Below are 15556 nucleotides of genomic sequence, written 5' to 3' on the forward strand. Positions count from 1 at the left end.
CTGCATAGCGTTTCTGAAAAAGGCCAGCGGCCCTTTAAACATCCAGTGGTCATAAGAAAGTCGAGGACGCCAATGAGTCTTTCACACTCACAGAGGCCCATAACTTCCAATGGACCCCCATATACACCGGGTCCTGGCCCCTGCTATTTGAAGTGCCCCCGAGTGGTCTTCAGGGGCTCAAGTGGCATGCCCCTACACCATCGGACAATGCGATCTTCCGCCAGTGGTACGTTGTGAATCGATAGGTGCAAGGTGCAATGCAACGTAGTGCAAATACTGGATGCGATTACCGCATGTTCTAATTGTCTGCTTCCCATCAGATCAATCTGGGCCATGTTAATGCGATCCTTGCACTGTCTACACCTGATTACTTGAGCGTTCGCCAATGCCATATTTGATCGGCAACACTTTCGTTCTGCTCCGCAGCAACAAAGGCACAGCCATGGCACGCGTCGGCAGCCTGGTGGCGACCAACAAGAGCACGCTACAGAAGTTATTTCGCTGGACTTGCCAGAGGCGAAGTCGAAGGCCATGTATATCTGGATTGACGGCAGCGGCGAGAACCTGCGGCGCGAAGACACGCACGCTCGACTTCATCCCGCACAATCCGGCCCAGCTGCCCATTTGGAACTTCGACGGTTCCTCCACCGGGCAGGCCGAAGGCAGCAACTCTGACGTCTACCTCTACCCCAAGGTGGGCACGGCTGGGCACCCATTTGCAGCTGAGGCGAGCCGATCCAAAGGTCTACCTCCATGCCAGAGTGAGCCGCGGTGGATGCCTGCAACTGGAGGCGAGTGACGCGGTGCCGGATGTCCTCGAGTGCCCAGACAGGAGCAGGACAGCGGCGTGCTGAAGCTGTGTCACGCTTCCCATTGGTTGCAGTGATTGGGACGGCCGGTGCAACATCAGCCGCCGACCGAAACCTTCCAGTACAATGCAATATTAAACAGGGCCGTGAGGCGCCGGGTGCTGTCCGTGCCCCTTCCAGTCACGTGACGGTGTAATGAGGAGGCCTGATCTGACTCCTGGCTGTTCACAGGTGATCTACTCTGATCCCTTCCGCGCCAAGAGCGACAAGCTGGTGCTCTGTGAGACCTTCAAGTATGACAAGACGCCGCATGTTACCAATCTGCGGCACTCCTGCAACCAGGTAACCGGGGGTCGAGCTAGGTGGTAATGTTGGCAGGTTTGACCGACCTTCAAACTATTGTAATGCAGCTCATTCGTTTGAAGACACCCGTACCCAGCGCAAACAACGCACCGAGGCAGTGTGGGACCCGGCCGTGCGCTCAACAAGGGCCCGAGATAGATTAGCATTCAGAGGTTTTCAGATCGCCAAAATCAGCTCGACCGTGGGTTGTTTTGTTGTTATTCTACACCACCTGTTATGCTACCGTCGGTCTATTGACACATGGATTGTAGCCCGATCTAGATGTATAAGGCGCTGCCTGCGTTCTTGTTGCCCCGCAACACTCACAGCATCTCAGACCTACCTGCATCAAAATACTTTAAGCGATGATGCAAAGGACGAAGAGCGGAGGGTGAAATTATGGGACGAATACAATTTAAACCGTTAGGATCGTTTCGAAGTTTCCAGTTATGCGGTTTTTAGCGCAAGGAGACACTTGTGATTTCAAACGACGGCTACTCTATCCCAGTAAATATAGAATATTGCGAACTTAAGCTTAGCTACAACCTTTCTCCAATCATGGCGTCGCACCACTATGGCTTGCAGTACTGTCGCGGGGCTTCTGCATGACAGTGGTATTAACAATCTTCCATAGCCCAGAGTTAGCCTTCCGTACCATGACATTTGCCCATACAAATGCCACATGTTTGCAAAAAATGTGCTGTTATCAAAAGCATAACGGTGTCTGGATCAAGCGGGAATACCATAACTTCATAATCCAAGTTTCAAAAAAATGTCGGTTAACCTTTGGAGCAGAATTTCTCTCTTCCTGATGATTGCAGTTAACTACGAAAATACTTTTAAAAAAATCATGCTGTTAGCAATGTCGTCCCATTCTCGTGGGGTTTAGCAGCAAACGCGAGACTGACGCGGCTCTTTGCCCTGACAGGTGATGACCGAGGTTGCCAGTCAGCACCCCTGGTTCGGCATGGAGCAAGAATACACCTTGCTTGACCTGGACCTGCACCCGTTCGGGTGGCCTAAGAACGGATTCCCGGGACCGCAGGTTTGTGTGGCAGCAGTCTTGGACATTGTGTTACGCACTGAGCCAGTCCCGACACCTTTCAGTTGGCCGTTTGTCGTGAAAGCATTGCTTACGACCTCATGCCGACGCCGACGATCAGTGAGAGTTGTCTCTGGTGCAGTGGGTATTTGTTAACAGCACCTGCTACTATCTGAACAGTTGGCAGGCGGTAAATGTTCAGCTAGGAGTGAACATCATTTTCACAGCCCTTATCAACAATATCACACTACGTCAGGCCAGATATCTCGGCCTAACAGATCCGCGTGTGTTCTGATGTAACACCCGCGGACCTATTCTACCAGATCCGCGGGCGTTATGGTGTAACACCTGCGAACCTGTCATCTACCGCTCCTCTGTAATCGGTGCCATGTGAGATGTGCCCAGTGGATCCGAATCGACAATCGATTGCTTCTCTTGGAACGTTTGTGAACTCTACGTACGCAAGTGATGGATCGTATCCGTGTTGAGTCATTATTTGTGGTTTCCATCCGCCGTACATCTCACCTGACCAGAACAGGGGCGGCAGGACCGCACTGCCGAGCCTTGACAATGGCTCAGCATCGCGGCCGTGTTCAATTGAAAGATGTGTTCAGCATGCTCATATTTTGGAGCTGTGCCAATGGCAGCCGATACTGAGTTGGTGCCGATGGTACTGAAACGGCGCGTTATCAGTCAGTGCACGGCTGTCGGTGTCAGTACGTGTTGAAATGCATTAAGCGCATGGGAAGCTGGTACCAGTGACTACACCACTAAAACCTTGTCGGATCCGTGCCGGTAGGCGTGCATATTGGCTGGTGCCGGTATCCTTTTGTATGCAGGATCATTGTAACAATTCACCCAGCGTTACGCCTCACATCACATTTACAATTTTGGTACGTACTGCAGGGCCCGTACTACTGTGGAGTTGGCGCCGACAAGGTGTACGGCCGGGACGTTGTGGAGAGCCACTACCGCGCCTGCCTCTACGCCGGTGTCAAGATCGCAGGCACCAACGCCGAAGTGATGCCCTCTCAGGTCAGCTCTAGGTTGGATCAGAGGTCGCACTCGCTGCTCCTAGGGGCAGCAAAGCGGCGATTATCCCGTCGTCCCCACCTCTTGTCACTGGTCGAAACACGAACATGCTCACGATGACCCTCGGTGCAGCGGTGCGTCCGTCCGGACGACGTCGTGATGCTGTGGTAAGACGACGTCATCGTGCGGTGCCCTGCTAGTGCGAGGCTGCGAACGTACGAGGCTGCGATCGTGGGCACCGCACGCACCTGCAATCTCGAGCGTGTTCCTGTCGTCCGGGGTCAGCCCAGATATAGAGGACGGGCAAGGGCGGAAAGGTCGACAGATCCAGATCGAGTTGGATTTGTGCCTAGGGCTCGTTCCGGAAGCGGACGCTGTCAGCGGAGCCGCCACGAACTCTGCTGGGCTCCGCGGGAGCCAGCCTGGGCCGTCGCCCGAAAAGCCAACGTTATGTAATGACAGTGGTTGCGTAACAACAGGTTTTCCCCTCGGGATGCCGGTCCAGTCACGGTTCAGTGTCGAAAGTGTCACGCGGTTAAAACAGATCACTTCAGGGTTTCGTAATTTTTACAGCGATAGGTGTGTGTTGGGTATTCCCCGCGCTGTGCATCTGATCTTCATCTCCGCAATAAGATGTTTGTCTTCTTTTGCATGATACAGAGTGTTCACGTTTTATTTAGACCTACGTTTACTTTTTGTAAATATTCGTCCATGCATCCATTCTACCCGCCCCTCCGCTCCAGCCCCACCTGCAGCTTCGTGTGAGCACCAGGGAATCTGCCTCTAACTCGGAGTTACTCGCGTTCACAGTGGGAGTTCCAGGTGGGTCCCTGCGAGGGCATCCAGATGGGTGACGACCTCTGGATGGCGCGCTTCCTGCTCCACCGCACCGCCGAGGACTTCAGCATCGTGGTCAGCATGGACCCTAAGCCGATTCCGGGCGACTGGAACGGCGCCGGCTGCCACACTAACTACAGCACCCTTGCCATGCGGGAGAACAACGGTATCGCGTGAGTGCCACACTGTCGATGCAGCTTCTTCCGTCTAACAGCTACCTTCCACCTCCGTCTGTTCTCACCATGCTGCCAGGCGTCATCGTTAAGTTATTACCGCGTGCATGAATAATTAATTAATGGTGTGTTTAAGATATGAAGCGATATGAAAAAACCAAAAGATCGGTAAAAACAGAATAATATAAAAATAAGGCAAAAGAAAACTCAAATAGAAAAGAAATTTCATACTTGCTTGGGTAACGAAAGTGCTTTCACGATATTGTTTCGACAGAAACATTTAAAAATGACTTCGCGACTTTAGCACCGACAGCGTTTATAAATCATCGTTCGTTATCACAAATGGAACAAGTGTTAACAAACGAAAACACAACATGGGCACACGAATGCACAATAAGCGCACGAAGCCTACTAAGTTATCGTTCCATTTTTCCACGTGCATGAATTTGTTCAAGTTAACGTCTGTGTTCTGGCCAATGCTTTGTGCTGTGCTTTCCAACGGCTCGCCTATTCGTAACCTTGCCACCAGAATCATAAGTGTCCCCAGTGTTTTATGTCGCGAGATGTGCGCGTCTTGACGCTGTGCCTTTTCATTTGATTTCATCACGTACACAAGCACAATTTCTGTTCATATATCGACACATGAAAGCTGCACTTTTTCCGCGCCAGACACCGGCGGGAGCTTCAGCTGGCCTGTTCCCGTGGTTCACGCCAATGTGTATCCCGCTTCATTCAGCTGCGTAAAAACGATTCCCATCGCTCCGTTTTGTGCGCAGCCTCGAGGGGTGGCCTGCTGTGCGTCTGTGCGTGTCCTTGGGCCTGTTAGCCACGCACCGACGCGTCCGGACGTCTGGGAGGCGTTCGTCGTGATGCGGCGTCCAAGGCCGCCGCTCGCGCCCGCCGCCGCCGCGTCCAAGGCCGCCGCGCCGTTGCCTAATTTGTCGGCGGCGCGGCCAGTGACGGAATAGCACAGTTTCGCCCGGGGCGCGACGGCATGGTAGTGCCCCGTGGGGCGGGCTGTTGGAAGCAGTGCAGTATCATTGCTAGATAGCTAAGTTGTTAAACAGGAACCGATGGACGATCGTGGCCGAAATAATCGCCGCATTTTTTTTGCCGGCCTCTTTAAGCTTTGTACTGTATCATCATCTGTGCATATGTGCTTTATCTGTAAGCATTATGCAGATACACACACACACAGGCACCCGGCCGCATGGCCAGAATAGTTAGTAAGGCAAGAGAATTTGACTGCAGGAGCCCTCCCGTAAGCCTGCCAGGCTGGGAGGTACCCGGCATCGACTGTGAAATATGCGCCCCGAAGTTTGTTCTTTTGTGCGCTCCTCGGAGAACCTTACCTGGTGCGAGATTAAACAGGGTGACGCTTATCAGTCAGTCCCCTACACACGGGGACGGGGTAATTCTTTCCTGAAGAATTGCTCAGCCTTTGAAGGATTTGAGCTCGATCAGTCGCTGGAACTGCCGTTATCTGAAGGTGTCTGCATTAGAAACCAATTTTGTTCTGATCTTTGTGCCTTAAGAGGTACTTAGTGTTCCACCAAGCACGCAGTCTCGTAATTCAGAGTGCAAGCTATGGATAAGTAACAAGGATTCAAGGCCTCACGCACGATTCCATCCTGTATAAGGCCGGCGCCAACGTCCCCAGGGGCTTGGAATTAATTACATCCTGCGGCCTCGAATCTCACTACTGCCTTTTCTGAAATCTGATATCAACAAGGACAAGACCGGTGTAGCTGAATGATCACAAAGTTTTGTGATCGGGAGGAATGCAAATTTACATGTCTGTATGACATTCGGTAACAGGAAACAGCGCTTCGGCAGATCCGGTGTTATTGTTTGGAGGTCACAACCTCATTCACTGGCGTGGTACAACTCGCACATGGAGGCGCCGGCTTCTTGAGAATTGCTGCCATCTGGAAGATGAATCAATGGTGGCATATGGTGCTGTTGGTGAGAGAGAGAGAGAGAGAGAGAGAGAGAGAGAGAGAGAGAGGAGAGAATCGAGCTCGTCGGCTCCACATATGACATGACGGCCGGACAAGCAAATAATTCGTTAAACCTTGAACCACAATGAATCTCTTCGCTGTCAATTTGCGACCTCGTTACTAGTGAGCTAGCGGAAGGCTGAAAGGAAATGCCACTTACCTGATAAGGACGTCTCTGTTTGCTTCATCCTCTTTTCTGTCACTCTTTATGACCTCCTTTCTGTCGTTCTCTATGGCGCAAGAAACCAGCCAACACCGAAGGTGTGTTAGCACAACCGTTCAACCAGGTACTTTTCCTACAGTCCCATAAGGTTCACATGGTCAATGTAGGCCTGCTTTTCACACAGCTGTAAACCGAATCATATTCCGCTGAAGTTGTTTGATAGCAGCTAAAATATTCTCTCGATGCAAACATTGCACATCTCATTGAGAGTTTCTTGCAATACTTTTTGACATATTATTTCATTAAGTTTACAATACATTCACTATTGGCATTTGCGCCACGCCGCTTTCAGTTGCAGGTTGTCAACTGTTGAGTGTAAAACCATGTGTTGAAAATGTGAAGTGTTTAGGTGCGAGCCTTCACTGCACATCTAGTGCACTTCTAGCATCATACTGCATTTATGTTCTAACCTCCGCTCTACCTGGCATCTTTTACACAACCTGACAGACCGCCAAGTTTGAACAGCGTGACATGACAAACTGAGCGAGATGTTTCTGTGGTTTCCGCCTGAAACGCCAGAAACTCACGCTATCTACCAAGCTGGCTGCAGAGCATGGCGTGTAACCAATCCAGTGACGTCACTGATCTTCCGTTCCCCTTGATTCCAGTGCTATCGAGGAGGCGATCAAAAAGCTGGGATCGGTTCACGATGACCACATCAAGTGCTACGACCCCAAGGGAGGTTCTGACAACGCCCGCCGGCTGACGGGGCTGCACGAGACCTCGGCCATCACCGACTTCTCGGCAGGTCAGGACCAAACACGGCTCACCATGCCATCGGCCAGTCACTGATCATATCGGCCGCGACACCGGCCTCTAAGCCTTGTATGAAATGGGATTATGATGGACAATGTCCTCAGGACAGGAGCGACCCTCCACTTACGTCGCTCCTCGTTCGTCTGTGATGGCACGCGCCCCGTGCGTTTGCAGGCGTGGCCAACCGCGGCGCCAGCATCCGCATCCCGCGTCAGGTGGCCGAGGAGGGCAAGGGCTACCTGGAGGACCGGCGGCCAAGCTCCAACTGCGACCCGTACGCCGTCACCGAGATCATCTGTCGCACCACGTGCCTTTAGAGCGGTCACGCGGCGTCCAGGACGGGGCCGCGACCGTGACGGCGTGAAGAGCGAGGCCAGGGCCTTAGTGGGTGGATAGTAGGTATATGACGTGGTATATGCCACACCTTGTTGAGTGGATTTCTATACGGATTTACCCTAAGATCAAACTGCTCAGGGTTTGTTGACATTTATGCCTCTTATTCTGTTAAATATTGACTTACTTGTTTGGTGCTGTGTGTGTGACAGTTGCATAACCATTTACATCCGGTTGTCGACGCTCATATCATATGCGTATGCGTTCTGTTAACTCGTTCGTAAAGAATGACCACCATCTTTACCATTTTGAATCAATATACCTCAGGCTTATATCTCAGCGTTTAGTCAGCTTCTTTTACGATCAAAGATGATGTTCGAACTCAGAATAAAAATGGCTTTCTTTCCTTGCCACCGACTACCGGCTAAAACCTCCAGTCACTGAAATGGCAGGATGCGGTCCGCAAATCCTGGACTTTCAAAAAGCCCCTCCGATCGTCATAGACTCGACATATTTTAGGATCGTAATGCCGTAAGATCCTTTCGCGACGCGAAACGAGCATCACTGACTGAAGCACTACCACCATGAAGAGACTCGGAAAACACAATCAAATTGAGTTAGTCACTTGAGGACCCGCACGAACAAACGTTCAATGCGTTGCATTATCCCCCGTCCATGAGCTCAGCAAGCTGTTCTGAGCGGATACCTGTGCACAAATCAGCCAATCGCAAGGTGAAAAACGATCAATGGCAAATACAGGATGGTGCTTTTTATTATAAAATGAGAAGGCTAAACAAAGGGCAAGCTCTCGGCCTCAAGCCGCTACAAACAATAGCTTATTTTAGCCCTTTGCAATGCTCGTATGACTTCCCACGCTTAGAGTCTCTTCAGTGACCAATTATGGAGATGTGCGGACGTTATTCAGCACCAGGAATAGTCAGGAGATGTTTCAGCTTATGCGGTCAAAGTTCATTGCGCACGTTCATTGACCAATTAGCGCAAGAGAATTTACGTTTCCAGTCCTTTTTTCAAAAGTTTTTTTTTTTGCGAGCTAGAAGCTACATTCGTAAGAACGCCTGTTGCGACGTTTTTCTCCAGGCTGGTTAAGTTAGCCAAAACATGAAGTTTGAGGTCATCATGATTCCGCTAGCTTGGCGAAGCTTCTGTAAACGTGTAATGCGCTATTTGGTTCCTATGCGATGCCACTGGATCACAAATGGAACGCCGGTCAGTTGCAAGTGCAGTTGTCATCCAGAAGTCTTATCTGCCAAGCCTTATCTGCGTTAAGTCATGCTGTGACACGCCACTAGTGTACTAGGTTTTGACGGTGTTATATAATCACGATGTTTATGAAGGTTTTTAAAAATTTTTACAGGTCTCCTCTGCCGATTGAAAGCCTCTTGTATGTAGGAAGGGATCTTGGCGTATTTTAGGCCAAGGTGACCGTCAGGCCCGCTGTGAGGGGATGGATGACTCATCTGGACGTCACAAACTCCACCCTGCAGCTGCAGATGCCCGATGTGAGGGGATGGATGACTCATCTGGACGCCATAAACTCCACCCTCCAGCTGCAGATGCCCGATGTGAGGGGATGGATGCCTCATCTGGACGTTACAAACTCCACCCTCTAGCTGCAGAGCCCGACGGCTGACAGCATGAGAGTCTCTGTTCTTCTCACTCCTCGGTTTTCTCACCGCTCTAAGCGTCCTCTCTACTTTCAATTATTCCGTTATCATCTTCGCATGTAACTTAAAAGTTTTGTTCAATTTCTGTCCGTTTTCAGCTCATGTGAAGAACAACTCAATTTTTCGAACTCCTTGTCACACCCATGATTCAGTAGCATGCATGTTGTAGAATACTAAGTCAAAAGTTCAATTTAATTTTGTTGCAAGACCTGCGCCTGGTATCCAACTTCAGTTCCCAGCTCAAACTGGTTCTTCAAAAAAAACTCTGGATTTCGGTTCCAACTGGCTCTTTCGAAAAGGACGAAACCCTGAATCCTGGTTCCTGCTAGCTCTTTCAACAAATCAAGATCCTGGTTCTTGATTCTCACTGTTTCTTTCCACAAAAACCCTAGACCCTGGTTTCCAGTGGTTCTTTCGGCAGCACAAAACCATGGATCCTGGCTCCTGCTGGATCGTTCGACAAACCAGGACCCTGGATTTTGGTTCTCACCGGCTCTTTCAGCCAAACATAACTCTGGATCCTAGTTCCCATTGGTCCTTTAAATCAGCCAAACCCCGAATCCTGGTTCCCTCTGGTTTTTTAACAAACTATGGGCTCGGTTTTCTGGTTCCTGGGTCTCATTGGTTCATATGAAAACACTGGACCTTGAACACTGGTTGTCTCGGGCTTTGTGTAAGAAGACGTTGACTGATGGCTCTCGCTACAAAGTCATGCTAGTCACATAGAACATCCCATATATTTTTGCTTAACATTTAAGTCATACATCACAGGCAAGTCAAACAATTCACAGCCTGCTACCACTTCTGCTAGTTGCAGGTCATTTGCCTACAGCTAAGAAGCGCGTTCGCGACAGCTTAAGCTACCGCACAGGATGGCTAACAAATTTCTGCTTTCACACCACCTGGAAGTCACGCACCGCAGGCAAATCAAACAGCATGGCCTTGTACCACCATTACGACCAATAAAGGTTTACGGTTAGTTGGGGGTCTCTACCTGCAGCTTGGAAACGAGTTCTTGACAGCTGAAACTATCACCATGGATCCACCAGAGATCTACGTATTTACAATAGAACAGTCATGGGTCACACAGCACGGGCATGTCAGCATGTCTTGTAAGCATGTCAACAGTCAGTATGTCTTGACGCCACCACTACCACTAACAACGTGTTACTGTCAGTTAAAGATGACTGCCTAACATTAACAAATGGGAACCTGGGAGCTGAAACAATGAACTTATCATTGCAAGATGGTAGGGGTGTCAACTATGAATGGTGCACTGATCAACCGTATTGGGATCTTGCAATACCCGACTAGATTTCGAAGTAATGGAGACACCGTTAGACTTACAACTAATCGGTCGTCAGTGCCTCTCTAAATTCCTGTCAGGGTTGCAGTTGCCAGATTGACAACAGTTTTGTTCATTTAAGCTTTTTAAAAAAGAGCCAGTGACCTAGTTCATCCCACGAAGTACATGTTTTAGATCGTTCAGGCGCTATCCGGTTTCTGTTGCCTTAGCCAAAACAGACACAAACAAAACAGACGGGGTAATCGATCAGTCCAAATTATGTCCGATACCGCCGTCATTGTATGTGGTATGACATGTGCTCTCTGGTCTCGTTGCTAAGATGCTGTCATGGAAGCTTGCAGTCACCTTTGTTTGTGGCTGTTGAGAGCTTATTGGGATGCAAAAGAGCTTCCATAATAATGACCGGTAAGAGAGGGCATGGTAGCAGGCGCGACATGAGGCAAAGAAACAATAATTTAAGTGAATCTGGGCTTATTGTGATAAAGCGGCAATTCTCCATGTCTGCAGACATTCCACAAACCTGCCTTGGAGGAAAGCTAATGGTGCAAAGTGCCAAAAGATGATGTTTGAGCTAGATGCACAATACTACATCTGTGCAAACAATTTAAATGGTCAAACTTACACAACGACATTCTCCATGTTTCATTCCGTATAGTGCGGCAGATGTTTGAAAGATCTCATTATTGCAGGGCTGCATCAAACGAGTGAAATTCAGAACGCCCTCTGAAATGGGTTAATGTACATTGTCTCCCTTAATTTGTGTCAATCATAAAGAACGCCAGGGATGTAGTTTCGTGCTGTCGGATCACCTCAGCCATCCCGACCGTAAAAAGGAATTTAAACCCTGAAAAGGGCCAGGGCAGGCCTCACCGTGTGGGCCGCAGTACCGGAAGGCTGACATCGCCCAGCCCGACACCTGTTCTGCACACCGGCAGTAGACACAGGCCTCGACGCTCGGGCCACTGTAAAGGCAGACTGGCATCGCCCAGGCCAACACCTGTTCTGCACACCAGCATTAGACACAGGCCTCGACGCTCGAGCCACGGTACGGAGGGGTTGACATCGCCTGGACGCTACCCCAGCATCCTGTAGCCTTCCTGCAAAACCAGCTGGGGGTTGGAAGATGACGCCACGGGTACTGTCACCTGAAGAAAGGTGGCGGCTCGCCGGCGGTAGAGGTCGCCAAAGAGAGCTGTTTTGTTGCGTGCGCGACGTCCTATAATGCAGATCGGGGGTAATAAACCGAACAACAATCGTAATGATGGGAGAGGATTTTGTCCAAGTTTATAAACTCATCTGTAGAGTATATGAAACGTGCCCGGTGTAAACCGTGAATTTTTTTGCAAGCGTCTGTGCTCAATGCATGGTAAGACCGACTTATGTTTTGTCTATTTTTCTTATTTATCGTTTTCCTTGTGGCTCCAATTTGCCCATTTTTTAGGTATTAGGCTCCCTCGTTGAGCAAAAATAAAAGACAACCGTAGAGCAGGGGTAACGAATGGTAGCGTGGAACACATCCCAGTAAGCGCTGTCCAGCAGGCCGTATCCAAGGTAAATGTTCTTTTCACAGCGTGAATTCCGTTAGCTTTAATGTTGGGTACAGACAGTTTAAAAGACAGCACTGTCCGTAAATTCATCGTCCCCTCACAAGTGCCCGGGAGGCCGGTTAAAAGCTTTGCGATCAGCTGGGAGTGACTGAAATATAAAATCTAAGACAGCTAGACACCCCACATTTATAGGACAGATACATTTAATTTAAAATTATTTACACCAGCTTCCGAGGCCCCTGGATGATGAACCTCGCTTTAATGTAGATAACTTTTGCAAGCAAAAGGTCACTGGTGTTTACATCAGGCATGCAGCCTTGTTTAATCTTCAGACGATCAAGATGACCAAAAACAGTTGAAATGGTCTTGATATTTTAATGACAAACCGGCGCCAAGAACTGCGCCAGACAGCATGTTTCTCAAATCACGAGATTGATTGGGATAGTTTTAGGTCATTGACCTTTATCAATCGTCATTAAGTTGACATAAGATCTCTGTTTAGGTCCTTGCGGTGACAAAAAACTACTTCATTTCCCAAATCTATTCCGTCGAGGGAGCAGTTTAGTTTTTACCGTGACCTGACCCTCATACCTGAGGCAGGATCAATGGAATCAAAACTTAATATGTTTGTTGTGATTTGGTACGTGGGTTTATAATCCGTATTAACAGCCGGAGACAGAGTTATCTGCCATGTGAGTGGCACCACTGGCACATCACACCAGTTTCGAATTCCACTTGATGATGCAACTATGCACAATTTATTTAAGGCCTGATCACGCTCGATGTACACAAATGTGTTGCTCCAGCCTGCAATGCAATAATCCAGTTGTTTTTTCGTTCTCACTGACAGTGGCTCAAACGCATAAAAAACACGTAATGCCAATTTTGAGTCGCTTCACACCATACTCACTAACCATTTCAAGACTTCACTGCCCAACAAATAGGCAAGTGGTGCGCAACCACTTGAAGGAGAAGCATATGTTGGCCCCCATGTCCTTGGAGGGGGAGAGCACGTTGCGCCAGCTGCTCCCCCCTTCCCCTATTGCCCCGACTGAACTCTTGATATGCTAAAAAGGCGGCCATTCTCATACAAGATCTCGTAAAGGCGAAGTCAATGCTGGGTCTTTCTTCGCTTTCGTACTTTATTTTAAGGTAGTTTTTTTCCTGCTGAAATAACTCCGCGCTCAAGGAACCCGCATTAAACTAATGGTACAAAAGGATGCTAATCGGCACGATTAAGTGCCAGGGCAGCATGCAGAAACGTGAAAGGAATCCAGGAACAAGGTTACTATGGGAAGTCAATTTGAAACATCGTTGCCAAACGATCTTGGCTGACCTTGCCAGTTCAACAAACTATAGTGATCTTATCACGTGTAAGCATACGCGTAAATCAGTTGCAGCTCTAAACAGCATTTTTTGACATCAAACTTCGTGGAGAGAAGAAATCGTACGTCGATGTTATTTTTGATGATGAGAGGGGTTCTCCGGCGAGCCGACAGCCACTTCTGATTCCTATGACGTCACTTCGACCAGACCCAGAATAACCCAAACCGCTCTTCTTGAAGCAAGGCACCTTGAAGGTCAACGCACCATCCATCCAATGGTGGGTCAAGCGGTTTTCAATTTGAGCGCATAACACAGCGTGCTCGACATTGCGGAACATCTACTGCTGCTGTCCAAGTCACGTTTTTCACCGGCTTGACTATGACAACGAGCCAACATGATTTACACAGCCTTTGTCAGGGCGAATTCCGGGGTTAAAATGCATTCATCCGGGCAATCCAATTTAACGATGAAGACCCCATTTCTAGAAGCTATTTGGTACCTCATGATTGCATTATTAAAACTCAGTGGCGTGAGAAATAAGCCTGACTTTTCTCAGAATTCCCAGTTAATGGCAGGCTGGCGTACAGGACTGCCCGATCCGAATGGAGGTTTCAATGGTCGCTAACTAAAAGACTCGTGGTTATTTCTTTCCAAGTCGATTCAACACTTCATGAGAGAAGCACTTGCATCATGTTGTATAATCTAGCGTCATAAGCTGGACATCAGATGCACTAGTCGGTGACCATTTTAGCTAGTGCGGTTTGCGACGTACTATCAGGTCTATTCGAGTCAAAAGGGTTTTTTCCCCCCAATAGTATCCTGCACCCAACATTCAGAGAGATAGAACGTCTATTTTGGACATATTCGCAGTTCCTTTATGCAGTCCTTTCATGCAAGCAAACTACACTCCTATGCATATCTTACAGTCTGACGGGATTTTTAGCTTTTCATTCCTGTTTGGCTTTAAAGAAGGGATCGTGCAAATGTGAACTTAGATTATAATAGAACGGTGCCGGGACGTTAACATATCTGAGCATAAGTGAATTGATCTGCATGCATTTGTTCAACCACAAATTGTTTTAATTTTACTTACGCTATATACGCACTGAGAAAAGGGAAAAGCAGAAAATGCAAACAAATGTATGTGGCGTGGTGCAGCGCAAAAGCTACGCATTAGCAGTTTATGGTGTTCACGTAATACTGAACCTTGCACGATCGTTGATAATGACTCCTGCTACCAGAGAGACGGTGGGATGAACAGATATCGTGGTGGGTTGACATTACTCTGCTAGATCATAAGGTGCAAGACAAAGAAGGGAGGGAGATGCTATAAATGACGTATTCAATCATATTTGTTTCTCAACGTTCTGTTCCCACCGGCTTATTTTATGCGTATCGGACGTGTGCACATAACGCTGGGCTGTAAACCGCGGATCAATCTGAGCCAATTCTTGATAATTAAGTTATGCTTTTTGACAGCTCCGTTAGTGCATGCAGGTTATGTCCTTTTCTCATATCTGCCGTCTGGTTATGTGGACAATGGTACAAAGAAAATAAGCCTGATGTGTTTTGCTCGCATGCTTCAGTGCCTAGCATGCACTTATTTGTAACAAATTGGTAAACGTTTAGCGGTGGATAATCGAATGAAGTTTTCCTGTAAGGGGAATGCGTAGGATGATCTAAGCCGACATTCTGACGATAGGTGAGACAAAGACTTCGGTATGCATGACCATTCCGTATGCATGACCATGACGTCTTTTTTTGCGCGTCAGATGCACTTAAAAACGTCCATGTGAATAGGCTATTCGAATACATTCAATGCCCTTTTGTTTCACGCTATATTTAGTGCTTTTATTAGCAGCATCGAGTTTGCTATAGAGATGCACTGCAAGACGGGTGAAAAATAATTTCTGGTTTACCGGATATGATCGGCGACAAAAACTGACACCTGTGCGACCCAGTTGGTGACAAAAGTGCGAAAATAAAAACAAATTTCAACAAACCAGACCATCTTATAACAAACGGTTTCTGAAAGATCTGATTCCAGGTGACTTAATATGGTTCCAAACATCGTCGGTGAGAGAAAAGGCACTTTTTCACCCCTGCGCTACAACTTTAAGCAAACATTGCCGAGAGATACACTAG

The 15556-nt window shown here is 48.4% G+C and overlaps 1 protein-coding gene across 1 annotated transcript; it reads left to right on the top strand.

The window, feature by feature from the left end:
• Nucleotides 1-442: 442 nt before the first annotated feature.
• LOC119093765 (glutamine synthetase-like) lies at nt 443-7881 on the top strand. The gene is given in 9 exon segments (XM_037216773.1): nt 443-491; nt 494-570; nt 572-694; nt 1041-1151; nt 2080-2196; nt 3100-3228; nt 4036-4235; nt 7067-7206; nt 7389-7881. Coding segments are annotated over 9 exon segments (1089 nt in total). The 3' UTR covers nt 7532-7881.
• Nucleotides 7882-15556: the final 7675 nt, after the last annotated feature.

This window comes from Pollicipes pollicipes, unplaced genomic scaffold (genome assembly GCF_011947565.3).
Source record: "Pollicipes pollicipes isolate AB1234 unplaced genomic scaffold, Ppol_2.1 Scaffold_4002;HRSCAF=4701_pilon_pilon_pilon, whole genome shotgun sequence".
Classification (NCBI taxonomy): Eukaryota; Metazoa; Arthropoda; class Thecostraca; order Pollicipedomorpha; family Pollicipedidae; genus Pollicipes; species Pollicipes pollicipes.